Source organism: Semicossyphus pulcher, unplaced genomic scaffold, assembly GCF_022749685.1.
Source record: "Semicossyphus pulcher isolate SPU_LCO1_2020_fin unplaced genomic scaffold, fSemPul1.0.p SCAF_2, whole genome shotgun sequence".
Taxonomy (NCBI): domain Eukaryota; kingdom Metazoa; phylum Chordata; class Actinopteri; order Labriformes; family Labridae; genus Semicossyphus; species Semicossyphus pulcher.
In genome coordinates, this window is record NW_027211693.1 from 21,582,037 (window position 1) to 21,609,495 (window position 27,459).

Here is a 27,459-nt window from a genome sequence, read left to right on the forward strand (position 1 = left end):
TAGAACAGGAAACCACGCAGCCTACGTGCTCCGTTGCTGTTAAAGTATTTCATCCTTTCATCTGTGTCCATGTATGGGCAGCAGAGTGTTTGCAGGTTCATCTGGGATTCCAAACCTCTCCATCCCTCTCTGTCTAATTGAACTTGGACCGCTTCTTCAGATGAATTAAGTTTGACGTTGTTGCTGTATTTTCTGTTCCCGGAGCACGGCCTTACGAATGGAACAACGTGGACTGACTTACAATAATGACTTGGCTTGTGTCAAACATTATAACACGTATAATTACTCTTGACTTATAAGAACTTTGATCAGAAATTCATCGTCTGTTTTGAAATGTTTGCTCCAGAACTCGTTTTCAGGCTTAAACGCACCATAACCAGCCTTATAAAGTCTTCACATTACTTTAGAGGTGTCAGGAGGTTGTGCATGTTCAGATGACTCATCCTGCCTCAGGGTGTAATGATGGCGGCATCTCAGGTTAATAGCTCCTTTCATACATATATCTTGAAAAGCAAGCAAAAATAACAGAATAATACTTTCCCATTTCCTGGAATATCTCCTGTCCACAATGCATGCATGAACTAGCTACATAATTCAAAATTTGCTCAATAAAATTAGATCATAACAAAATAAACAAGGCTATAAGTGGACAGCAGTTCACTGTGCACATTTTCTACAGCTTAATGCGCTTATCACAATGGCAGCTTTCTTATCAACTCAACACACCACAATAAGTCTATGTGTTACAGCTCCCCATCAGAAGGAAGCAGCTTTAAACCGTGGCGTGCGCCGCAAAAACACTCACATCTATCCTCATAACAGTAGAGAAAGAATGACAATGGCGTTTAAAGTGGCATCTGAGGATGGCTTAAAAATACCAAACTTTGTGGCATCTATTTCCTGCAGTCTGCTTGATCCTGACACTGTGTTTATGTCTTTGCATCCAAAGAGTTTGTTTTTCAGGTCCAGTGGGCCCTCGAGTATCAGAAATACATCCCAAGGCATCAGAGAAATACGAGTGAGCATTGGGCCTCCACATTATGTTTGAAAGATATATCTCACTCTACAGAAGCAGGGCAGACAGTCCTTTCGCAAACACTAGAAGGGAAGTACAATACATTTTGTAGCCTGTGCACGTCTTCTGATCTTAATTGAGGTCCTATTCTATGAGTAGTTCTGTTCACAGTTCACTAGAAATTCAGATCTAACGAGACTGTCCTCTGCGTACGGACAAGTTTTAAAATGTTTGGCACAACATGAGTGCCCTCCAATGGTGATGTGTGGGACTACATCAACTCACTAAAGAGGAAAATTTGGTGTTTGTGCATTTATTATAGCAACTTTTGCCTGTGCAAATATTAAAAACATCGTCATATTAGTAACTTAATCTGGTTGACCTGACTTGGGATAGAGATAGACTTCCCTTATCCAATAACCACAGTGACTAGTTTGAAACCACAATAACAGCTTCATTTGTTTCTATTTGCTCAAAATAGTGCAGTTCTTGCTCTTTTTCTGAATTTCTAACTGTTGAAGTTTTAAGTTTTGCCTTTTCATAATGGGTCAAGCATTAGAGTAACCAAAACACCTTAGTGGAATAACTGAAAAGATCAACAGCCGATCAAGAAGAAAAAAATAGGCTGCTGTATTATGTTATATTTTGATTCATTTTTTTGCAGATGAACTCATTCTATATAACATCTTTCATTTTGGGGCAAAAAAATACATTTTTTGTTTGCTTCCTGAAACCCACTGAAGGTGAAATTAAATTATCCCTAGATTAGTTAAACAATGAAACAGGCCTAAATATTGAGGTGCAATAGTCGTGCAATAGTAAGGAAGGTGAATGTGACAAGGTTGAAAAAAAGTGTGGAAAAAGTTCACATACTTTGATGAAAAGGTTTTATTATTATGGGAACACTCGTAGGTTGAGCCATCTCCCGCCAGTACAGTAGGCGGAGACACACAGGCCAGCTGGTTGAAATGTGCAATACTGCAGAAGAAAACATATAAACAGGAAGCGTCAGTTTCTTTTCTATCAAATGTGCTAGTTCAGTTTCGCAGTGTGAATACCGTATGGACATGATGTCATTGGATTATATTTTCGGATGTCGTTCGGCTAAGGTAGTTTCGTTTTTACAGCTGGTTAGTTAACTTGCGGCGTATCGTGAAGTGACATTCATAATCAACCCTTCATGTAGCTGTCGTTCTTGACACGGACATGACAAAGTCCTAAGGTAACATGACTGGTACCGCTACCATGTGTTTTGATCAAACATGGAAGGGAGTTGCACCATAAGATCTTCTTTTTATTAGGTCTGTGGCGACTATCATGGGTCTGATAACACCAGCTTCTGCAGTTTTAGTCTCGTATGAATTTTAAGTAGGAGACATGACTGATGTGATCACTCTCAGCTCCGAGAGTGACGAAGACGACTCTGATGTGGAAATAGTCGGCTCTTACAGTCACTTTATGACCAAAGCTGACCCACTGCCTCTCAGTGCTGTGCGCGTTGACGTTGATGCCTTGAACGTCAACGTCCCAACGGTAAGTCAACGAACTTTAACTTAACCGTGAATTTAAAGCGACAAACACGAACAAAAATATGTTTTTATTCAGGTAATAGTCTCCTACAGGTCAGGTAAGGATAATGCGAGGTACCGTGTGACTTTAGGTGTAATTATTTTCAGAGTCCAGCATGTTAATGAGCTGTTTCTGTAATGAAAAGACGCAAGCACAACTTCAATTTAAGAAAATGTTACTTTGTGTACCGTCGGTTTACACAAGGAAGTTGTGGTGAACTACTGTAAGTTATGATATAAAGTTAAATGCTAATGTGCCAAAGACCTGTTAGCGACATATGTCTAACGTAAACTGACTAGTATAAAGTGTTTATAATGTGATAATATGTCCTTAAGTTGTCGTAAATATTCATATGCTTTCTAGTTCATGCCTAATATTGCTGCCTGAGTGTGGTTAAGTTAACTATTTAAGATACACATTCTTATCTCCAGATATATTATATCACCATAAAGCAGTCCTGTTCCCTGGCTTGCAATCTACAATGACATAAAACACCCAGGGATATAAAAGGAAGAGCCACCCCTATATAAAGGCTCTGTGTGTATATCACACAAAATGCAGCTAATATAAGAGGGGTGATAACAATGACTTAAGGTTTTAAACAAAGTAATTATTTTCGTCCTTTGAATAGATGAGGAGAAATGTTTTGGAGAGTTTTCCACTTGCTTGCCTTTTTTAACAAAGATTATTTAATATTTTTCTGTCCATTTTTTCATTTCCAGCATTATATTGATCTCAAAGATCCAAGATGGAGTATGCCAGAGCTAAAGATGCGCAAAAGAAAAAATTCCACCTCCTTGGTAGTGGTAGACTTGACTGAAAACGACATGGCAAATGGAACAAAACAGGAGACAGAGACAGAGAATTTGCCACAGAACGACTTTCAACTAAAAGAAGAAGAAGAAAGAAGAAGTGCAAAACTGGATCAAACTTCAAACCAAAAAGATTATGATTCACAGAGGAGCTCTTCAAGTGACCCAACTGTACAACTGCGGGACTGTATGCATAAACCAAAGCAGAGATGTTTGGATTTGCAAACACAACACCAAAAGCAGACTGCTAATGCACATCATTGCATACCAACTGTAAAATTAAAACGGCTGCCTTTTCTTAAAACTCGTGTTACTGACCTGAAAATATCAAGTCCTCATGTCCTCTTTACAAATGACTGTACGCAAATGTCACTGAACATCAGTCCACCAGGTGGTCACAGTGAAACACCAGAATGCAGCAGTAATCTGAGGACAACTAATGGTCCGCACACAGAGCCAGACCTGGATCAGGCTCATCTTCAGACGGTTGGATCTCCTGTCAGACAGGAACAACAAGAGAAAAGAAATGAATTAACAAGCAAACAGGTAAATGCTGAAAGATCTCATCTAGAGAGCACAGCTGACTGCCCCCTCTCGGATAGAGGAACCACTGTCACAGATACAAGGGAGTACACTTTAGAAGACGTGAAGGATGCTCTCTCATATATGCTTATCCCCTCTCCATCATCCTCTTTGTCATGTCAGGATAAGGCACATTTTCAAAAAGAAGTGCTCTGCTCAAACTTGGAAGAACTAAAATCAGATATATCGGGCTCTAGACAAAGCTATCTCTCCGCTTACTCATCGCCCCACCCTCCACCCACAGAACTGATCTCTTCTGGGCCTAATGACATTGACTCTCTGTCTCAAAACCTAATGAGCCAAGTTGTTCCAGCGTCCACGTCTGAACAAACACCTGCTGAGAATACATCTGAATGGCAATTAAAGGAGGTTAAGACTGATGAGGCCTCAGGCAGTTCTGACCTCATGCACTGGAGCGCCCCCGTTGAACCTCCTCTGTCAGTGTTTAAAGCTGAGGACATGGATGGTGGATCTGGGAGCGTGCAATATGTAGGGGATCTGGGAAATGACAGTCCATTGTCTTTTCAGTGGTCAGATGAGTTTAATGGAGAACAAGAGAACACAGACAGCAGATCTGAAATGAACTTCAGGGCTGCCAGTGAGGAAGACAGACATTTTGTGTGCCCCTCAACACTCAAGGAATTAACGTCCGGAACAGCTCAGGCCCTAGTGAGACTTATTTCTCTACATACCACTATGTCACTCTCTTTAACTCTTACACTCAGTGTATGCTAGGCTAAATGTATGACATATTTCTCTTCTTAGATCCACAAGGAAGAAAAAGATTTGGGATCTCCAGAGGTGCTTTGCCGTCAGAGCCTGAGCCTGGTTTACACTACCATCGATGTGAACTACCCAGAGGGCACTTTGCAGCTTTTGTCTGACCTGCTTCAGCCTGGTTACAATCCTCCCAAAGATATCACCTTCCACCTGCTGCATGGTATTCTGCTTGACCCACAGTGTCCTTATCACCTGTGTGTGCAGGCCTTTAATATGCTGATGAGGACACAGAGGTGAGGGAACCTCAGTGATAAGAACTTTCACTGTACTCGCCCCCATTTCCATCTTTGAATGAAGAAAATAAAACTGCTTTCTGATTGTAGACACCACATGGCTGATAAAACCACTGTTCCATGGGACTGGGAGCAGTTGACCACATTCATGGGGAATCAGGTACTACTCAAGGCAACAAAAATGTGTGACTACGCAGTAAAGCTGGGTGATATAGCCATGCACAGTACCATTAGAGTTAGGGATGGGCATTTGAAGGCATATCAATATTCGAATATTCTATATTAAAAATATCTGATATTTAGTTAACCTCACTACAAAAGAAATAAAAAAGTGTAGCGCACCCACGCAGTCGGTCTCTGCTATTTAAAGGGCACATTTGTAAGATTGGCATACATCATTAACAACGAGCAAGTCTCTGTTACTCACACCGGGACGCAAAGTAGTGCTCTTCCTCATAAGGAAATATCAGTGTTTTTGCTGACACGGTGAAATGAAGTTGTTTATGGGACAGAGCAGAGGACTGAGAGACGGCAAGCTTTTGTTTCCCCCGCTCATCACATCATGATACTGCTTTCTGTTTGGTGCCAATCTGGTGAGAAGTGCCAGAAGATGTGGACACGCTCACCACTGCCTCCACACACACACCTGCTTCACCTCAGGCAGATTCTGCTCGAGCCACGCATGGGCCATAAACAGCCAGAGAGAGACGCCAAGCTTTCCATCATGCACGCTCTCTCTAATACACGCAGAAACCGACACACTCACACACACAGAACTAAGAGGTGAATTTATTATTAACCTGAAACATAACTACCTCCAGCACCAACAATCGCCCACAGATAATAATACACTGTCCAGTGTTCATTATCCTACGCACGCACTGGATACAGCCATGTGATCCTGTCCGATCCTGAGGGAATGTCGGAGATTTAAATAATTAAATAGTTACACTGCTGTGCCAGGGCAGTTTTTTCTTTATTTCTACTTTTTACACATTTTAAATGACGTTGGTATGTCATTTAGAATAATCGAATATTCGAATATCCGTGCCCATCCCTATTTATAAGAATGACTAACTATATGAATGGGATTTTGGTTAAAATATTGTGCAATGGCTTAAATGTTGTTGAATGTTCTGGTCTCACTGGCTGAATTAGAGTGAAGTTATTGATGCAATTGATGAGCTAATTGAACAGATTTCTCTCAGGTAAATTAATAACAAATATGCCAACCTGTTTTTTATATTCATAATAAAACATTTTCTTGTGTGTCTGTGTCTTCTGAAAGCACCAACAGTCATTCCCAAATTATTGTTGGAATTGTTGGTTCTGTCTTTAGGGAACAGTAATTCGATTTGTTTCTGTCAGTATCTATTAGACAGACATGTTTACAGCCTGTATGTACCCCTCTGGCTTCCATAGGACCAAACAAAGAGACATCGGATTGAGGTTGTGCGCATGCTCCTGGAGTATGTTGTGCAGACTTTGGAAGATGATTTCAAGGCAAAATGTTCTTCCTCTGACCTCCACCTCTCCATCGCAAAGGCAACACTATCATGCGATCAGCAGTTCTCTCATGTCAGGTGAGTTTGGTAAACAGGGGCCTGTATTTAAAACTAGATTAGAGGGTTAGTCAGCCTAGTGTTTCACATCACCATAATGATACGCATTTTTATTATACAGTTTTTGTTTACATAGTTCGGGGGGAGACGTTTTCTTTTGCTGTTGAGTTGTATTGTATTGTATTATACTGACAGGTCTGTTTAATTTTTAGTTTATTAATGAAACTAGGTTTTCCCATTTGTCTCATCAGCGGCATCTTATATTATATAAACTGCTCTTTGGTGTTGATGTCACATAGGTTTGCAAAAACCCCAGCTCTTTCACATAAAGGAGACTCATAGCAGCATAAAGAAATCAAAAGTTAACACAGTAGGATGTTTAGGACATTTTATTTCAGATTACAGGTATAAGATGTCTTGAAGCTTGACAATTTAAACCTTACATAATGTAAACTCTCTTCATTATCACATATGCAATACAATATTGATCACGTTATAAAAGTGGATAACATTTACAACAGGTTTCTATTCTTTAATATGTTATCGCAAAACTGTTTATGTTTTATTTGCCAGGGACGTCATCAAGTGGCTCTTTTCTATCATAATGAAAACAACAGAGCATGGAGAGAGTACAGAAGCAGCCAGAGAAAAAGAGGAACAAATCAGGTGAATAACAGAGAAAATAATATAATTGAATACTTTTTCTTTGATAATAAGGAATGTTACTACTCTCAGATTTACTGTGATCGTTGTCTTTTCCACATTGAAGTTGTTCTCCCTTACTCCCCTGCAGAATGGTCTCCATCCTCCAGAGGATGCTGTCCTTGGCTCTGGAGGTGGACAGGTCTCCAGTTATCACCTCTGCCAAACTGTCCCAGGAGCTCTTCCATATGCTCGTTGGCGATGTGCCCCTACGAGCACACAGGTGAGGAGGAGAGATAAGGTTTTATATTTGTCATTTTATTTCCCATGAAAACCAAATAGATGTTTATTTATATATAGCGTTTATAATACATCAATCTATGAACTCAGAATGAACCAATAAATAAAATCTTAAATTATTTCGACGTCACAATCCACCTGTTTCCCAGTGTTTTAAGTCCTCATTGCCCATTCTGTTTCTGAAACACAGGATGTTGTTGCTGGAGAGCTTGCAGAGCAAACTGCTGAGATATAAGCTGTTGAAATATCTGTTGGACTATGCATGCCCGCTGAAAACCTCCCTGCCCATGTCACTCCGTCTTCTGCTGCACTTTATGAAGAACTGCACTCTGACACCAGACCCAGCGGTGAATACCACTCTTGTATCTGGTTTTCATCTCTTGTTGAAGACGTTTCACCTCTCCACCAAAAGGCTTCTTCAGTTCTCTTTTAGAACTGAAGCCTGGATGACTGAGAACCCACAAGCTACACTAAACTAAAAGTTTGCCACAACATGCAACCAATCAATGCAAATGATCCATGATTCTTTTCTCCAGGATGGTACTGAAAGGTGGAAGAGATGGGAAGAGTTGGTGCACCTTCTCTGGATGCTGCTGCTCAGCTACAACAAAGCAATGAAAGGTGAGATTTTGAGCATCATTTTGTGCAAAAAAATAATCACAAGAAAAGATTGTTGAAAGATTCAGCCGTTTTTTATTATGCTGCGTCATGTATGTAATGCAGCAAGGCAGGCTGCAGACTTTACTTACCAAGTCTTAAGTCAGCACAAACTAAACTTACTAACAGTACAAACAAAACTAACCCTGATGGAGGCAAAGAAGGGTAATAGAAACGCAGGGCATTGTGACAGCATGAGGCAGGGTAGCCCATCTCAAGTCTGTCGACTGCTCCGACACTCTGCTCCAGTGCTGACTGCCATTTAAGTCAGCTTTATCGGACTGTGGTTGCGGTAAGTTACAAACTCCTCTACTGACATCCACTGTGAATGACTCTTCTGCTAATAGGGCTTTCATCAGTCCAGCAGGAGAGATGCCCCTTGGTGCACTGAGATTGTACTACTGAACATGAGTAGAACGCGCACTTTAACTTTATCTGACAGTTTGGGAATCTGATGTTTTTGATCACAGATGACAAAGAAAGCATTAACACAGGTAAAACATGAGATGTATTCAGACTGAATACTAACGCTAGATTTAGGAGTTAAATGTGGTGATGAACAGGAGAATAAAAGGCTCCCTTTAGGAGATTGTTGCTGCAGTCCCTGACACACATACCTAAATGCAGACCGACTGAGCAGGTTATCAAAGCGGATAAAGCACAGTAGAAAATAAATACACTGTGATAAAAGACATCTTCATTTTTGGCAGTAAAGATCGTTGTTTATCTCAGAATTATATAAAAATGTTCATCATACAAAACATTATCAGATTTATTTTTCCCACAAAATTATAAAAAGTACTTTTTAGAGGAAGCTTATCAGGATCGAAAACCAACGCCTTTATTGATGAGGTCATCTTTCCAGTGTTCTGCTGCCAGGAAGCAGACGGTGCTTGGAGCCTGTGGGAAACCTCAGATTCCAGTGAATGTGCAATATGTGGTGCCATACCATATGGGATTGTACTGAGCTGCTTTATTGGAATCTTTTTTTGTACAGCAGAGACAGTAAAAGAGGGAAAAGTTGGAGTTGGTACATTGGTTAGAAAGGACTATCCTGGTAGTTCAATGTATTTCCCTTTCCTCTCTACTTACCATTCTCTGTCTACTATCACTCATCTATCCACTTTTGTGTTTCTGTCTCTGTTTATTCTCTGTTAACTATTAAAAAAGTGTTCTACAAAATTTTTTTATATATATCTAACATACATCTAACATTCCTGTGCTTAGACTTTTTGCCTGTTTGTGCTGAAGGTTTTACTTAAAGTCACCTGTATTCAAATGGTTGTATTGTCATTTAATTGAAAGTATGTTTGTGATAGTCTTTAGCATGGATTTCAATTAATTATTTCATCTGTTATATGTAGGCTACCTTAGCAGCTCAGTTGGCGACCACAGAAGCAGAGTTGGCGCCCTGGTCTACAAACAGGAAGATATGGTATCCAAATCTGCTGTACGTGAAGCTGTGGAGGCCTTCCTGTCCAGATCCCAGGCTGACCTTGGACAAGCCTTACCTCTCCATGTGGAAGAGTCGCTCACTTATCTACAGGATTACCTGCTAGAAGTCTGTCAGTGTTGAATTTAATGTTCAGTGTTCTTATGTTCTCATATAAAGACTTTTATTAATTAAATATTTATATTTTTGTATGAGTTGCCTTGAAGAACTTTTGTGTTTTTTTTAAATAAAGGCCGGGCCTGAGTTAAAGCTCCCGTGAGGAACTTTTGGTTTGAGTTGATTTTGGGCCCCCCTGTGGACAAAGTCGTACCTCTTATATATTTGCTGCTTTTGTCCTGTCCATGCTTAAGTGGTGGTTCTTTAACAGTCATATATATTACTCACTCTAAATATTTGCCCTGGAAAATGTAAACAAAGGCAACGGGCAGTTGATCAGTTCGTCTGACACCTACCCTCCAGCAGCAGTTTCAGGCATTAAAAATAACTATATAGAAATAATCAATCTTGTCGCTGATGGTTTGGTTTGCCTTTGTAGGTCATATAGAGTAATCACAATTAATTTCAGTCAGTTTCATAACCAGGGAAAAACTCCTCAAGGAGCTTTAATATCTGGCTTCTCTTAATTGATGAAATTGTCTTTTGCCAGCAAAGACATGTCAGTTCCAGTTCCTTCCTTTGATCTACCCTCAGATGCAACCATAACATCATTACTTTGTTACTTTAAATAGCTACTGATGAAGTAGTAATTTTGCTAACAATGCACCATTTGTAAATGAGCCGCAACAAATTGAACTATGGTATCCTATCCTTCCACAGTATGGCCAGTCACTTATCACTTAAGGTTTTTATTTACTCTGGCTCAACAGCTGGTTGGACAGTCCACGCGCTGACCAATAAGATCACGCGCTGTTATCGCCAGAGAAAAAAATCCTTACAGTCGCCATGATACAGCAGCGGAAACGGGCGAGAAGTAGCTAGAAAACAAAAGAGAACACGCAGTCGTCCTCGCGATCTGGTATGCTCTTGCAGGTAAAAATGACACCCTTTCTTATAGACCCGGACTATTTTCACTCATTTCATCGCAGTCTCGTTCAGTCCTTCACGGCGCGTTGCTTAATTTCTGACGAAAGACTTGTTTAATAGGAAGTCGGTCAGCTTCGAATAATTGGGATCTGTTAGCTTTGAGCTAGCAAGCTAACTTGAGCTAAGCTAAAAAAGCTCACAATTCCTTTGCAAACCAAGTATTGTGTAGCATTGTGAGCTCGTCTGCTCACTGTTTATCTTCAATGATAGTGGTCTTGGCCACTGGAAGCTAGCTAGCTGTAGCTAAGTAATGCGCTGCTTCGAGGCCCAGGGTTAATGCGCAAGTCAGTGCTTTGCTATTATGTAAACAACAATTGCACATTTCTTTTAATATCAATTAGCATCTTAATTACAAGCCCACTTGACGAGGGCGTTATAGTCTGTCAAATGCTCCGTGTCAATAACTTCGCGTGTCCGTTTCCCACATCAAGTTAGCACGTTAGCTAGCGTTAGCTACTTAGCGTGTGTTATGTATAGTTTGATTTGGGTTAAGCTAGGCTAATCAGCTAGCGGCATTGAGAAGAAATAACGACTACACTTAGCTAGTGATAGCTATTTTCACTCACTTTATATAAAGCAATTTTAACTCTTTGACTAATTATGGCTTTACACGGTTGTTAACATTAGCAAGAAATATTGCAGCACGTCGCTGTCTCTAATGTTGATTATTATGTAACTCACATGAAACCACAGCTTTTAAATAAAGCTGTTTTAATGTTAATAATTTGAACTGTAGACAACAACGCAGCACTTTGACAGAATCTGGATTAGAAACTTGCTCTTCATGATTTGGTATGAGTTGCGTTTAACGTCCCCTTCCAACACGTGTTCATGTGGCAGCTTCTAAAAGATTTTCCGTGTAAATATGATAACGTGTTAATGTTAAGCTGATGCATATCCTCTAATTTATATCACTTTCCCGTTGTAGTGTCAGGCCTAAAATGACTTAAGCATACAGTTTATGGTATATGAGGAGAAATTTTACTCTGCTCATGATTGACATTTAATTAATCATTCCTCTATAGTGTTATAGGAATGCCCAAGGAAAAATATGACCCGCCGGATCCCAGGCGGATGTACACAATTATGTCCAGCGAGGAGGCAGCCAACGGGAAGAAGTCATACTGGGCTGAGCTGGAAATCAGCGGTGAGTATTAAGAGAGTTCCTAGTTAGTAGGTAATGTACTTGTGTCCAATTTGTACTGTTCACATGCATGTTTTGATGTTGGTTAAGAACGTAATCATATTGAACTGGTTGCCCTACACTGATGTGTTATCTTTCTTTGTATTTCTAACGCTCTGCACCTGGTTGTCAAGTCCCAGGATGTAACCAATAATTATTTTTTATCACTTAATCTACCAATTATTTCCTTGATTATACACTTGTCAATCACAGTTCTTGCAGAGCTCATGGGAGCATCTCTTGTTTTGTTTGTCCATCAATCTAAACTCAACACAGATGCTTTTTTTTTTCCAAAGAAAAGTAAGACCTCTTAAATCCACATTTTTACAGAGCAGGTGAAATTGAACTTATGTTCATGCAACATTTTACAGATTGTGAAATCACTTCAACCCTATTCCTACAATTTTTATCTGGTATGAGGGGATTCATCTAATACTGTCTGGGGCTGAATTCTTCTCTGTTTGTCCATCTCCCACTGCTACCACAGGCCGAGTAAGGAGTCTCAGCACAGCCCTGTGGTCTCTCACCCACCTCACTGCCCTTCACCTCAGTGACAACTCTTTGTCACGCATCCCGCCAGACATTGCCAAACTACACAACCTGGTGTACCTGGATCTCTCATCCAATAAGATCAGGAGCCTGCCGGCAGAGCTCGGCAACATGGTGTCTCTCAGGTGAGGGATTTAAGGCTGTGCATTTATCCAAAATAAGGAGTAGTCATGGGGCCGGTTTCTCATGACCAACTTCCTGTATATCCTTTACAGGGAACTGCTTTTAAATAACAACCAGTTGCGGGTTCTGCCATTTGAATTGGGGAAACTGTTTCAGTTACAAACACTGGGGTTGAAAGGTGAGTGGCTTGTCAATTTTTTGTAGCAATTGTAGCCTTAAAATCCCATTGCTCTCTTTGCAATGATTCAGCCTGCTTTACTTTCCTTTTAACAGGAAACCCACTTGCACAAGAAATTATGAGCCTCTACCAGGAACCTGATGGCACGCGGAGACTGCTCAACTACTTGTTAGACAATCTGGCAGGGGCTATCAAACGCAGTGAGTCCCCTCTTTTTATCTGGCAGTGTTGAGACTTGAACAGGGATCTCATATTGCCATTTTTTCCCCCTGAAAGATAGATTAATCTGTAAACACTATATATATGGGGGCATTGTAAGCTTATGTGCCCCTAACTTTGTTGAAGTTGATGTGTGATATTTGTATTCACACTGTCCCCCACATTAAACCGTTTTTCCCTCTGCTTAGTACCAACAGAGCAGCCCCCAGCCCGGTCATGGATCTCACTTCAGGAACCAGACCGAACGCGGGCCTCAGGTGAGGACAACATGAACAGATGCACATACTCTTAACAGTCTAATTTGTTCCATAAATATGGATCCTGCTTGTTTTCACAAACTCTTACAACTCACAAAAAAAATCGACATAGGATCCCTATTTTGAGACCAGGATTTCTTACCCATTCAGTCAAGTTTATGTACACGTCCTGTGGTTGACTGTGACCTAAAGTGACATTTCAAACATTTATGACAAAAAGCAATCGATCCAAGCAAATGTGTACAGTACACCAGTGAGTCTCTCTCATTGAGCATTAAAGCCTGATTTACATTTTTGTTTTGAATGTACGAGGCTATGTGGCAGTCTGCATGAGGTACATTCAACATTGTGATGGTACTTTTGCTGTAGTGTCTGTGCCACTCAGGAGTACCCAACCTAAACGCTAGTAGTGTTTTTTATGTGACTGTGCTGAGCGTTTTCTGGATTTTTAGTGTACTTCAAACAATGTCCCATGAGACAGATGCATTTTGAATTGCAAACATCATAAGTTTAAACTGAATTTTGAAAACAGGCTAGCCACATGCTAGCGTAAAGCACAGCATCATCCATAGTTTTGTTGCTAAGCTAATAATTGAACCAATCACAGCTGCTACATATAGTTACATTTCCTGGGAGGAGGATGTCAGGCTAGGGTTTACGGTACACTTGATGCAGGTTTAAATTGGGCTCTAAGCATGTTAGTTCAGCATGTTGGGGGAAAGCATTGTGTTATGCTGAACTTTTACTCATGTATGGATTTGTTGGTAGAAATGCCTAAAGAAATAGATATTTAGATGGTCCCAATTTCTTTCAGATTTGTTGCCCAAATTTTGGTTTTAAGGAATCACAACATGGAGTGGTATTCAACATAAAATGTGTTTATTTTTCATGTAGAGCCCAGAAAATGAACACATCTTGGAGCTAGATTTAATTTTGGTCACCTAATGTCATGGCTAGTTATTAAACAAGTGTGCCAAAGTCCTTACTTCACCTTAAACATATCACAGGGAAACAAGATTCTTCACCTCTCTAAGCATTTCTTAGATATGTCCCTCGTCTGTTTCTCCTCTCAGCGCTGTTCTCTGTGATGTGCTACAACGTGCTGTGTGATAAATATGCCACACGACAGCTATATGGCTACTGCCCCTCTTGGGCTCTAAACTGGGAGTACAGGAAGAAATCCATCATGCAGGAGATCCTGGGCTGCAATGCAGACATCATCAGTTTGCAGGTGAGAGATGGACGTCAAAGCATGTGTTTAGGTTTTTCCATGTTGACCCTTATTTTGTATATCAGTGCAACCTAACAAGATAGACGACATGGGGTGGTGTGCTGGTAGCAGAGTGTTTTGGCCTCACGTGACACAATAATAGCAACACTGTAAAATGTTACGCAATTGAATAACCCTTCAATAAATGCTCCCTTTGTGAAGCACTGTGGTCAGCACTCAGACTCGTGTTAACAGACCACTGATGTTTTCTCATTCAACTGGAATGGGTCAGAATGTTTTCCAAGTATGAATGGAAGTGATTATTTTGCTATTTGCATAATTTGAATATTTACTAATGTGGTTTGCTTACATGACTGCCTGTTGTTCCTGTTGGCCACCCTGACACATGTTCTGTGTTGATTACAGGAAGTGGAGACGGAGCAGTACTACAATTTCTTCCTGCCAGAGCTGAAGGAGCAGGGATACGACGGGTTCTTCAGTCCAAAGTCACGAGCCAGGACTATGTCAGAGTCGGACCGTAAACACGTGGACGGTTGTGCAATTTTCTACAAGACGGAAAAGTACGTACCAGCAATTTTGTTGTTTCTGACCTACGGCCTGTGAACATTGTTGACTGGCCTTAATGAGACCTACATTTTAAGATGTTATTTTTCACTGGCTTGTGGCTCTAAGTCTAAACTACAAAAAAGGTGTCGATTGAATCCTTTCAAGTTAAGTTTTTTATCAAACAGCAGTATTAAATAGAATTTAAAACGCACACACATTACAGCCCACCATCTACTTACATCATGACAAGTTTGCAATCCTGCTGTAGCTAGCGGTAGCTGGTAGCCTACGGTAACGTTGATTGTTGTGAGGGTGGCGGCTGTAATGGTGATCATTATGGTCCATGCCCGTGATTAAGCTTTAGCAACAATCAAGTTAGCTTAAAACAGCGAGGAAAACCGCACTGTGGCTTATTGTAAATAGGAGACGTTGTAGCGGCTTGGACCCGGAAACAGTTTTATGCGGTGCTCACCACTTAACAACCGACGACTTTAGCTAGATTATATGGGTAAAATACCATAACACAATAACATACCTCTCTGCATTTTATACTGGTATATTGGTCGCACTGGTTGCCTGAGTTTCATTGGTGTTCTGAAAGTTTTTGAAAGTTTCCCTCCATTAAACAGATGCAATAATTCTGAGAAAACGGTTATGTATTGCATTTTAAGTCTTTCAATCCCGGTCCGATCTGTAATACTATGAAATGTGGCTTGTGCTTGTATATGGCGTGAGACTGTCTTGCTTTTGTTGAGGTGTGTATCAGCTGGATGGCGCTACAATGACTTACCAAACCAGTTTTATCACTTTGTAAATGTGAAGCTCTGAGGTTTATGTTTTAGCCTTCAGATAGTGACACCAGTGACCGTACCTTTCTTGGGAAAGCATTTGCCCCCTTATTATCCCTATGTTGACCTTTCTTTCATGCTTGAATATTGTTTTAGAAACTTTAGATTTTAGAGATACCTGAAAAACATTGTGCATGTTTATTGAAGAATTTGATAGTTGCAAGGTGTCTTAGCTGCACTCATCAGACCTCAACAGTGGTGACACTTTTTATTAGAAATTGACATTTGGTGAAATCACATTTTAAGTGAAGGTAAAAATGTCTCTCTTGTTTTAAAAGCAGCGCTTTAAAGTTTGAGAATCTATAAAGTTGTTTACCTGTCTTGGGGACCCTTCAATTGAACTTAATCCAGTGTGTTTGCAGGGGTTGGGGAGTACTCGTGCTTATGTGGAAAAAGAAGTAGTATAAAGCTATTTGTGTTCTAGTGGGAGCTGTGTGAAGTCTGCACTAGTTTCCTCTTGAAATGTCCCTCGAGTCATTGTAGGCTGCTGAAAACCACAACATTGAAAATGTACAAAATCTGTGGGTGTCGAGTCAGAAAGACGTGAAGCTCACAAGACCTCAGTAGCTGTTCTCGTCTCTGCTGGAGGCTGGCAGCATGAGGCGACATCAGTCACTAATCGCATAACGAAGGGATGTTGCATTGTGGGTAATATAGGTGCTTGGTTTGGCAAGGAGGAATGTGCACAATAATGAAGAGATTTGTGGCATTGCTGCATTTGTTGTTTAATTTATGAATGACAGTTTAACATTACGAAGTCAAACAGCAGGTTTATAATCTGTTAAATATTAGACTATTATGTCTTTCAATTATGTCGAGCAATTATTTACTGTGTAAGTAAATGTCCAGCTGCCTTGTTACAGTTCAATCTTTACATCATTGTGTTATTGCAAGGCTTTTCTTAAACATTGATGCTATTTATTCCTAATTGTAGAGTTTTGATCATTGATTTTTAATTGGCTACATAATAATTGTCTGGGTCTGAAGCTTTTCTGTGAGAAGCTATTTTTAGCCTTTTTGAATAACATTAGCATGTTCAGCTATAGGAGGCAGAGGCTTCATCTTAAGAGCAGCTGGCATCACTGATCCTCTGTGTTTTGCTCTAGTCGTGTCCTTAAACACGGTTCATGTTAGACAATGTGTAACTGACTTTTTAATACATTTCATTTTGTAGTGAAGCGATTTCAACGGTTATAGTAATGATCTAAGAGACGCACTGTTTGCGCTGATGAGGCATTAGGTTTTACCAAATTAACCAAATGTGACCTATTAGGGAAAAAAGCATAATGTGTTGTCATGCATCCACTGTTGTGGGATGGCTACAATTATTTTGATTTGCCACGCTGTATTTCTTCAAGGACTCTATTTGCAACACATAAATGATGAGCTTGTTCTCATTTATTAACACCACCATTTGTGGCTACTGGTGTTAAGAGCTGTCTCGCCTAATCTCCCTGCATTTATCTCCAGGTTCAGTGCAGTGCAGAAGCACACAGTGGAGTTCAACCAGCTGGCCATGGCTAACTCCGAGGGCTCGGAGGCTATGCTGAACAGGGTGATGACCAAGGACAACATCGGGGTGGCCGTACTGCTTGAGGTCCGCAAAGAGATGATGGAGCTGTCCTGTGAGTACAAAACCTTTACTTTTTTTTGGGTGCCTGGCATCTCTACATCTACTGTGTTTCTTCTTTAAGATCATTTCTCCTGCTAATCTTAAATGGACTTGTGTCTGAAACTCACTGTGAAGCTGAAGTTACAGTACAAGGGATTGTAGTTGGAGTTACTAATAGTGCATAAATAATAGGGATGCACTGATACCAGTATCGGGCGGTATCGGAGCTTAAGTACTCATACTTGTACTCGTAAAACTACGACAAGTACCGTACCCGAATACCACTTTATGGCTTGACAGTATGATCCCGTTAGTTAAGCAGGTAGGTGGAGAAGCAAAGTTGAGTTTTACAATGTCAGCAACAGTTGCAGCTACATCATTATGTCTACTTACTTTGATACAGTCGGAAAGGGAGGAACATCTGATGAAAATCAAAGTCATTATTAGAACTGTAATGATGTTATTAAGTACTTATATCGGTACTCTGTATCGGCAAGTACCCAAATGTAAGTACTTGTACTTGGTCTAAAAAAAGTGGTATCGATGCATCCCTAATAAATAACTGTTCTCATGCTTGTGTATTTCATTTATCTTAATTACTTTTTTTAATCACTTCAACCTTTGTTACGTTTTTCCGTCTTTCAGCTGGAAAGTCACTGCATGGCATGGAGAAGCAGCTGCTCCTGGTAGCCAACGCTCACATGCACTGGGATCCAGAGTACTCTGACGTCAAGCTGGTGCAGACAATGATGTTCCTGTCGGAGGTGAAGAACATAGTGGACAAGGCCACACGCAGCCTCAAGTTGTCCTCCGTCTCTGGTGAGACCAATGCCATTCCACTGGTGCTGTGCGCTGACCTCAACTCCTTGCCCGACTCTGGTAAGTAATCAAAGCTTGTAGAAATGTGTTACATCTGACTGCAGAGAGTGTGTATAATAAGAAAAGGTACTAGATGGATAGATGCATGTTGTGGTGTCAGAGTTGTAGACAACCCTCTCAAGATAGCTTTTTAGCCATCTATTCTAAAACTACCAGAAACGGCACCTGTTCTAGGAAAACAAGCATTCACAGGATTTCTTTTCCATAAATGCTCCCATCGCCTTCTCACAGAACATTAAAAGTGGAAGTGAATCTTCTGAAGTGACAAAAGCTTACACAAACAAAGCCCTCCATACTTCCTGTGATAACTACCCTGCATTTCCCTGCAAGTGTTCACTACTTTCCATAAAAAACGATTTACAATATGTCAGCAAAACTTGAAAAATAAAATGCATGCTAGTGGAAATGCTTTTCGTTTTTCAAAATAAAAGTCTTTAGCACTTTTTACACTGAGGTTCCGCCTCAGCGCCGTAACGAAGCTCTGCCGTCATGCAACCAGGCAGTGTAAACGAGGCTTGTGCTTCAGTCCATATAAAACACTTTCAAATGTACAATGCTCTGTACATGATGCGCAGCGACATCACACTACTCTACGTGCATCTTGGTCATGACCTCACTTTAAACGTCAGTCTCCGTTTGTCTTGATCATGTTGCACCTTACCTGCTTTGATTTACATTTTAACTCGCAAGATACAAAATTGTTTCTATACACATAAAGTAGCATGTTTTGCTGTGTTGGTATAATGACAATCAATGTTACAGCTAATAATGACACAAACTAAAATGTTCTGCCTTGCAAATACAAAGTGCCATTTATCCGTACCTATAGTAACAGACTGGGTTTGGTCTGTTGGGACTTAAGGGCCTCTTGACTTTTCTTGATTTTGATGAAGACTACTTCTCATTTCTCTCTCTCTCTCCAGGCGTGGTGGAGTACCTTAGTTCTGGTGGAGTGGACTGCACCCACAAGGACTTCAAGGAGCTTCGTTACAGCGACAGTCTGACCAAATTCAACTGCAACGGCAAGAACAGCACGTCCAATGGCAGGATCACTCACGGCTTCAAGCTGAAGACCGCCTACGAGAACGGCCTGATGCCTTACACCAACTACACCTTCGATTTCAAGGTGACTGTGCAGTTGTAGTTAATGATATTGCTTGGACATACACAAATGTGCTTAGACTTAGACTTGTTTTAAAGCTCCATTGGAATCACGTTTCAAAATTGCTGATGAGTTAACTCCCCTCTTCTTCTCTCCTCAGGGTGTCATCGACTACATTTTCTACTCCAAGCCTCACCTGAACGTGCTGGGTATCTTGGGCCCCCTGGACCCCCACTGGCTTGTAGAGAACAATGTCAGCGGCTGCCCACATCCCCACATCCCCTCCGACCACTTCTCCCTCTTCGCCCAGCTGGAGCTGCTCCTGCCCAACTTGCCCCCCCAGGTCAACGGGCTCCATCTGCCTGCACGCAGGTAGTGAGTCCCTGCCGCACCACCAGGGGGAGCTGCCACCACAGCCTCTCCCTTTTTCAGCCCTCCTCCTCCTCCCTCCCACTACCAGCTCTTCCCTCCACCACAACGGAGGAGGAAGACAAAAAAACACAACCTGTAAAATATTCGTACAGTGAGGTCTGGCCGACAGGGATTTCGTAAAATGTTATAGATATTCTATATTTTTCTTTTTTCTTTCTCTGTTTTTCTTTTTGTTCTTTTTTTAACTGCTCAATTCAGTCCCGTATGTGTATCATATTTTGTGTTTTGGACTCCCTTATCCTCCTCGAATCCACCCACCCACCCACTTTGCTTCTGTCTTTCAAACTAGAGGGGATGGTAGCTCATTCAGATTTGTCACATGGGGTACTGTTTGGTTTTTAGGAGCAACAGGAAACTTAGAAGTGTCTGAGGGGAAGACATTCACCAGAAAAGCTGATGGTCTGCCTGTCTGTCTGTCCTGTATAAATCTGAAACCAGCAAAGACAGCAGACTTGTCAGTCTCAGACCTCCATCATTGGCTTGTGATTGTTTTCCCCGGTACTCTGGGCAGCCAGCGTACTTCCTCAGTCTTTCTAGGATTCGCATGTTTGTTGTCGTCGGGTTAGAGCAGCTTTAGCTGGTAGTAAAGCATCCTTGGAGGTGGATGCAGCGCAGCTCATACGAGGTGAGATATCCTGCTGTCATTCTGTGGTGCTGAGGCCTTTTGTGTGGTCACGGCCTCCCGTGGTGCTACAAGATAGTCTTCACCTCTGACCCCGGCCCTGCTGCATCAGCTACCAAACCCACAGATGCCTCAAAAACCAGACGTCCAAGATCTACATTCGCCATGGGCCGTGCGTCGTGTTAATTTGTGACATAAGGATATGTGAGAAACTGAGAGCAGCTACCATCCTGTTTGCAGACTGTTTGACCCCAGCTTGTATAGTTGTTAGGCTAGTCTTGTGCTTAGGAGCTCATGTGGCCCATGTTACCTACATTATTTTGGTCGAGGGGATTTAGGCTGATGGGCGAAGCGTTGAGGGGCTTTCACAAATCTTTTCTTTGTCTTGATTGCTTTTAGGCAGAGAGAGCGAGTAATGGCTGATACACAGGAGTAAAAACCAGCATTCCTCTCACTGTCTGGAGTTGCCATCCAGCTCCACACATGCAAGCTTACACACAGACACACACTTTCATACACACAGACACACACACACATAACACAGGTAATTTACAGGCAGATCTGTAGCACTGTCTCCGAGGCCAGTAGTGACTTTCCCCAGCCATAAAATCCATACACGAAAAGCAGTGGTTTTTTCACAAGTGTTTGTACAGAATAGAAATCTAGACTCAGTCTTTACATGATTGTATATGAACCACAAAAGACCTGTTTTCTGGCGTTTTTTGTACTAAGAGTAAATTATGATCAGATTTGAAAAAAAAAGATTGTATTGTAAACTATGGCTAAATTTTTATCCAGTTAATGTTAAGATGAATTGATATTACCAGCTTGTACAAAAGACGTAAGAAGAGGTTGTTCAAGGCGTTCGCTGTCACTACTTTGCACTCCCTAGAGATTACCTGTAATTAATGTATCAGTATTGTTTTGTTCTCTCCCCCCCCCCCCCCCCCCTTCTCTCTGCTGTTGATTTTTGATTTGCCGGCACATTGCTGCGATTGTAAATAGACACTGAGTAAACTTCTGCCTGTTGCTTCTCGCCCATTAACAAGCCATTGATCCACACTGCTGCCATCAGTTTAGACAAAAAGGACCCTCCAGTGACTCCACACCTGTTCATGTATAGATCTCACACTCGCTCCCATTAGCGACGTGTGGCCGACACAGCCGATCTAAAGTCCCACCTGTACAACCAAACATCGTGCCTCACTGTAGCAGTTGTCGTTGTCTTGCACTATTTACATTTGACGAACGCCTGAACAACCTTTTCTCCTTTTATTTTTAAATACTGTTGAGACATTTGTGAAGATTTTATGTCCTTTTATTGGTTTTTGTTAATGTTGATTTCCTTTTTTATGAGCTGTGACAATGTTATGACGATGTGTATATCCTTCCTATTCATCGAGCTCTCTAGTAATCAGGTATGCTTTCTCCACCCATCCTCTCACGCTCCTCTCTTTAGGGAACACGAGGAGGATGTCTTGTCTTTATAGAATCCACTCCCCTGAATGTTTTGCTCCCTCTTTGTACCTTAGCACAGCTCCATGCCCAGACCCCCAAAATACGCAGCCCTTAGCTCCTTCCCTGGCCATGAATTTTAAATCTCTTTAAGCCCTCACCCTGAACCGCCCAACCTCAAATTTCCCCCACCCTCTATATTACTCAAGCTGTGTCCTTTAAACCCCTTTGCTCAACCACTTTGTATAGTTCTCTTACCCTCGTCACTGCAGCTATAGTGCCATCTGTGGACCCCCTACCTCTGTGTGCGGAAAAGGTGGAAGGCCCACTTTGCTTTTGGATGGAGGGAGGAGGGGCAGTGAGCTCGGCTATCTCTCTCTGGAAAGCCAGGCAAACACGTCCCAATCAAACAAGCGAGATCTGTCAGTGGTGAGACGATCACTTCCACAGCCATGCTTTTACACAGCTACAACGGATGATGAGCACTTAGTAGATTCGGATGCAGCTCCCCTCACTCCCCGTTCCATCGTATTAGCGATTTAAAGATCTCATTTCTTTAATGTATATGTTGAAAATGACATTTTTAAAACAAGAGGGAAGCAAGTAAATAGGAAGTGTAAGTTTAGTACTCAGATCAACGTCTCTTGTCCTGTTTATTTCTCCCCTACATGTTTTTTAACCCTTTTTTTCCCCTTTGTTTTCCAATGGAAACCAACGTGTCCAGTTTGATTTATTTCTCCTGAATGGCATTAGTATTGTAGTAGATTTAAAGGCTAGCTTTTTTTGTAAAGTGTGAATAAAAGATGTATCTCATGTTTCCTTTCTAAAAGATATTGAATTGTGTTGTTGATGTGTAAATCATGAATTCTATGACGGTGTTATGTTTGCGACATTGTATTTACTTTAACTCCAATATATTATTTTTCCCTATTCTCCCATCACAAACCAAATCCTCTGTAGAAATCATGATGAGACATTGTCTTTGGAGGCTCGATTGGAGGAGTTGAATGTTCCTGACGATGCCTCGTAGAATGAAGGATTGAGCGCTTATTGGAGAAAAAAGAAACCGCATCATTGGTATGAGTAAAAACTTTCAGCACAGGGATATTCACTTTTTTCTTTTTCTTTTTTTTTTTGACTTCTCAGCTTTATGTTGGATGTTGCATGGCACTAGCTGGAGAGTGCTGGTGCCGGTAGGTTAGGGCAGCAGAGCTGTCTTACTAGAGGCTGCAGTTCAGTGATAGACACACTGCTCTGACTGGTGTAAAAGGTGTTCGTAAGACTCGGCTAACGACCTGCTGCTGTTCGCTAGACTGGTCCTGTGATGATTTTGAGTACTACTAGTCCATCACTCTGTTCTTGTGCATCACAGTGGTTAAATCTGTTACACTAGCTAGCTATTGATAGTCACTGATTTGTCTCTTTCAGTTGTCTCCCCTCTCCTCTTCATCCCTCTCTTGTGAAACCACAGACTATGGCTTCTGACTGAAAATCTGGCGAATCACAGCGCCGAGTTATGTCACCTTGTAAGCTTCGGCGAGTGATCACATTGTTTGCTTTGTACTTTTCCACTGTTGCGTTGTGTTTCATATTGGGCTTGTTAGGCGTAGAGCGATTTCCCAGGCTGCATCTCTTTGTAACGGTGCACACCAAAGCTGCTTGTAGTTGGATTCTCTGTTGTAGAGCGACTTCTTTTCAACCAACCAGTCAGTTTTATCTGAATCACAGTCTTCATGAAATGTTAGGGCTGTAAGGAAAGCAAGGTACTTTTGTCCTTTTCCTTGAATCATCCGTGTTCATTCTCCTGTTGGTTTCATTTTGAATGCATCCTTTTTCCAAAAAAAAACTTGGCAATAATACCCAGAAACATTCAGACACATTCAGAATGGGTTTTTTAAATATTTTATCTGGAAAATGTAGCTATTTCATCTTTAAATCTGTGGTCGTGTTTTTCTCTTTTGTTTTTGCTTTGAACTCTCCATCTTCAACCTCCTAGACCCTCAACACCCTTCTTATGCTTTCCCCGCGTCTTTTATCACCCATCTTGTATATTTGCTCATCTCCCTCCCTCCCCCTGCCGATCTAGTGGTAGTTGTTCAATGATCAGGATTGTCTATCTGTAGTCAGCTGAGTACATATATTGATCTGTGTCACTGTGTTTATGCACTGGACCAACTATTGTTTACCATTCATGAAATACCAGCAAAAAAAAAGAGAAGAATAACGACAAAACACTTGCACAATGTTGTAGAATGTCCATTAACCCAGATGAGAAATCAAGGCAGCTGTTTTCAAATCAACACATACTGTTTTAAAAAGAAACTGAATGGTAAACAATGCTTTCTGTTGTACCCCTTAGCCGTCCTCTTGATTCTCTTTGGACTAGTTTTGTTCTTTTGATTTTTTCCGTTTGACTACAGGTTCTGCTTGTTTCCTTTACACCTACCTATGTATTTTCCTACTTCTGGTTGAAAATAAATTCTATATTATCTGTTTCAAGCTGTGTCACCTTTTATTCTTTGCAATGGATATTGAAAATAAATTCTATATCTGTTCTCCTCGTATCGCCTCCTTTTGCTTCCTTGTAAAATTCTTTCCGGTCTTTCTCTCTCTTATTTAACACACGGTGCTTATTCTTAATTATTTCTCCTCTTCCTGAGTCAGGCGGTCTTATCCTATCTACACTCACCGGCCACTTTATTAGCTACACCTGTTCAACTGCTCGTTAATGCACATATCTAATCAGCCAATCACATGGCAGCAACTGCATGCATTTCAGAAACTGCTGATCTACTGGGATCTCTGGGGGTTAAAGAGACTGGTCCAAAAAAGAGAAAACATCAGTTCTCTGTGCGGAAATGTGTTGTTGATGGCAGAGGTCAGAGGAGAACGCGAGGCAACAGTAATCACTTGTTACAACCGAGGTATGAAGAAGAGCATCTCTGAACTTACAACACATTGAACCTTGAGGCAGATGGGCTACAGCAGCAGAAGACCACACCGGGTGCTGCTCCTGTCAGCCAAGAACAGGAAACTAAGGCTACAATTCGCATGCGCTCACCAAAACTGGACAAGAGAGATTGGAAAAATGTTCTGATGAGTCTCGATTTCTGCTGCGACATTTGGATGGTAGGGTCAGAATTCGGCGTAAACAACATGAAAGCATGGATCCATCCTGCCTTGTATCAACGGTTCAGGCTGGAGGTGGTGTAATGGTGTGGAGGATATTTTCTTGGCACACTTTGGGCCCCTTAGCACCAATTGAGCATTTAAATGGCACAGCCTACCCGAGTATTGTTGTTGACCATGTCCATCTCTTTATGACCACAGTGTACCCATCTTCTGATGGCTACTTCCAGCAGGATAACGCGCCAAATCATCCCAAACTGGGTGCTTGAACATGACAATGATTTCACTGAACTCAAACAGCCTCCACAGTCACCACATCTCAATCCAACAGAGCACCTTTGGGATGTGGTGGAACAGGAAATTTGCATTGTGGATGTGCTGCTGACAAATCTGCAGCAGCTGCGTGATGCCATCATGTCAATATGGACCAACATCTCTGAGGAATGTTTCCAGCACCTTGTTGAATCTATGCCACGAAGACTTAAGGCAGGTCTGAAGGCAAAAGGTGGTCCGACTGGGTACTGGCAAGGTGTACCTAATAAAGTGGCTGGTGAGTGTATAAATGACCTATTCAAAAGATGTTTGAAGTTTGCCGCCCCTCTCACATTTAACACACTAGCGTAGCTCTACTCCAGTCTTTGCTGGAGCCTGTGACCCACAGATGCGTAAGAACAGGCCTCCAGTGAAAGACGAATGCTCCCCAGCCCCAAAAAGAATTAGCACTGCCAGCACGGGAGACAGAGCAAAGAGAGAGACTGTTATACGGAGGCTGCTCCGACTATAAAAACAGCTGTGTGATGGTTGATTCTGAAGTGTGTCAAACAGCTGTCAAAGGCCGGATTATGATGTCCAAGAGTTCCAGATTTGAAGCCCAACTAAAATCTACAGACGGTCATTACATAAAGTGAATATCAATGGGTGTTTGTGTGAAACTAAAACCTGCACTCACAACTGTGTGACTGTGTGTGGGTTTGAAAGGCCAACATGCTTGAAGCCTCTGTCAGCAAGCACACTCTCCCCCCTGAAGCGTCCTTCAGTATGACACTGCAGAGTTATCAGCGCCCTGAGTGCTGTTTTGTAGGCGAGCCTGACCTTTGATTTTCCTCCAGAACCACAGATGAAAAGAGAATCTCCCACTGGGGATCAATAAAGTTTAACATTAAAATTCAATACCTAACATAGCCCGGGGAGTGTGTTCTCTTGTGTGGACACATGGTGGAGCCAAAGGATCACCCCCCTTAACAGGCACTGAAACTGATCCGTCCACGTCATGTGGTGAAGGAGTTACGATGCCAGGTCTGAACGAGCCTCTGATGGCTCGTAACATCGGCCGGAGAGAGTTTAAGGACAACAGGAACCGTGTGAGACGGGAAGTTAGTCAGGAGACTTCAATACAAGCACAACAGGAGCAAAATAACAACGCTCAGGTTTTTTTTAAAGGCAATGGAGTGGAAAGGGTGTAAATAAATGAATACTTATTGCCTGCGTACAAATTGGAGATGCTAATGATAACTGGGGAGTTCACAGCCTGTATGCGTCAGCTGACTCATGCTGCATCAATCAGTCTATACATCACTTCTGGCAGACAAACAAAAAATTAATTAACAACAATTTTAAAGTGATGAAGTTTTATCAAAAACATACAACATTACAAAAAAAAGGAACTAATTGTTATTTTGTATTTTGCTGTAATTGATTGTGTATTGTTTCTATTTCAACAATCCAGTGGTTATATGGGGTATGGAGTGGGCCATAAAAGACCTTAAAGGCAAATTTCTTTTTAGTAAAATATATATTTTTTAAAGGGCAGGGATTTACTTTCAGGAAAAACCTTGAATACGGTCTCAAAGATTATGTTATTTAACACACTGAAGTCTTGGACTATTTTCAAATACTTTTTGTATTGCCTTTTTATAACTTTTTAAAATGGTATGCATGCTTAAGTTGTGGTTTTTAACCTTTTTCAATCTTGTCGCTGATGGTCTGGTTTGCTTTTTTAGCTCATATAGAGTCATCAGAATTAATTTCATTTGTTTCATAACCAGTGAAGAACTCCCCACAGGAGCTTTAAAGGTAGAAACTGTGAGTAAAGGTTGTGTTTTTCAACAGGACAGTAAAACTGAGAGCTATATACAACTATTAACAACAAAAAACAATCGTATCCTGAGGGGACTTTTATCTTTTTAAGATGCTATATCAATGAGCAGGTCATTTAAGACAACAGGGTCAGTCGGTAATGAAAGTGATCATTATTTCCGGCCTCACATTTGAGTAGAAGAAGAAAGTTGATGCTCTGTCAAACACACTGCTGGCATGAAAGCTACACAACCCGCTTTCAATCAATGCGGTACTTATTGAAGTCTATTGGTTGTTGTTTTTAAACTGTGCAAGCTAATTAACAAAATG

General features: G+C 41.3%; 2 protein-coding genes across 4 annotated transcripts; both read left to right on the forward strand.

Annotated features, from left to right (window-relative positions):
* The first annotated feature begins 2,089 nt into the window (after positions 1-2,089).
* Positions 2,090-9,837, forward strand: simc1 (SUMO interacting motifs containing 1). Of its 3 annotated transcripts, XM_069669973.1 has the most exons (11): positions 2,091-2,237; positions 2,317-2,548; positions 3,307-4,647; positions 4,744-4,991; positions 5,082-5,151; positions 6,414-6,574; positions 7,127-7,219; positions 7,347-7,478; positions 7,686-7,842; positions 8,032-8,116; positions 9,517-9,837. In XM_069669973.1, the coding sequence occupies exons 2-11, from the start codon at positions 2,393-2,395 to the stop codon at positions 9,726-9,728; spliced, it is 2,655 nt and encodes an 884-aa protein (XP_069526074.1). In that variant the 5' UTR covers positions 2,091-2,237; positions 2,317-2,392; the 3' UTR covers positions 9,729-9,837. The 3 variants fall into 3 exon arrangements, with proteins under 3 accessions (XP_069526075.1, XP_069526074.1, XP_069526073.1); XM_069669972.1 differs by having other exon boundaries at positions 2,091-2,548; XM_069669974.1 differs by lacking the exon at positions 7,686-7,842 and having other exon boundaries at positions 2,090-2,548; positions 9,517-9,599.
* Positions 9,838-10,553: 716 nt separating this feature from the next.
* Positions 10,554-24,423, forward strand: LOC138598035 (CCR4-NOT transcription complex subunit 6). The gene is made up of 12 exons (XM_069669693.1): positions 10,554-10,634; positions 11,714-11,835; positions 12,359-12,545; positions 12,636-12,721; positions 12,817-12,921; positions 13,129-13,197; positions 14,271-14,428; positions 14,834-14,988; positions 17,293-17,447; positions 18,080-18,313; positions 19,237-19,439; positions 19,576-24,423. The coding sequence occupies exons 2-12, from the start codon at positions 11,724-11,726 to the stop codon at positions 19,789-19,791; spliced, it is 1,680 nt and encodes a 559-aa protein (XP_069525794.1). The 5' UTR covers positions 10,554-10,634; positions 11,714-11,723; the 3' UTR covers positions 19,792-24,423.
* Positions 24,424-27,459: the final 3,036 nt, after the last annotated feature.

Coding starts and splice junctions, on each gene's coding strand:
- simc1 (XM_069669972.1), top strand. CDS start 2,393: ATGACTGATGTGATCACTCTCAGCTCCGAGAGTGACGAAGACGACTCT. Junction 2,549..3,306: donor TGAACGTCAACGTCCCAACG/GTAAGTCAACGA, acceptor TTTCATTTCCAG/CATTATATTGATCTCAAAGA. Junction 4,648..4,743: donor CCGGAACAGCTCAGGCCCTA/GTGAGACTTATT, acceptor TTCTCTTCTTAG/ATCCACAAGGAAGAAAAAGA.
- LOC138598035 (XM_069669693.1), top strand. CDS start 11,724: ATGCCCAAGGAAAAATATGACCCGCCGGATCCCAGGCGGATGTACACA. Junction 12,546..12,635: donor GGCAACATGGTGTCTCTCAG/GTGAGGGATTTA, acceptor TATCCTTTACAG/GGAACTGCTTTTAAATAACA. Junction 18,314..19,236: donor CAACTCCTTGCCCGACTCTG/GTAAGTAATCAA, acceptor CTCTCTCTCCAG/GCGTGGTGGAGTACCTTAGT.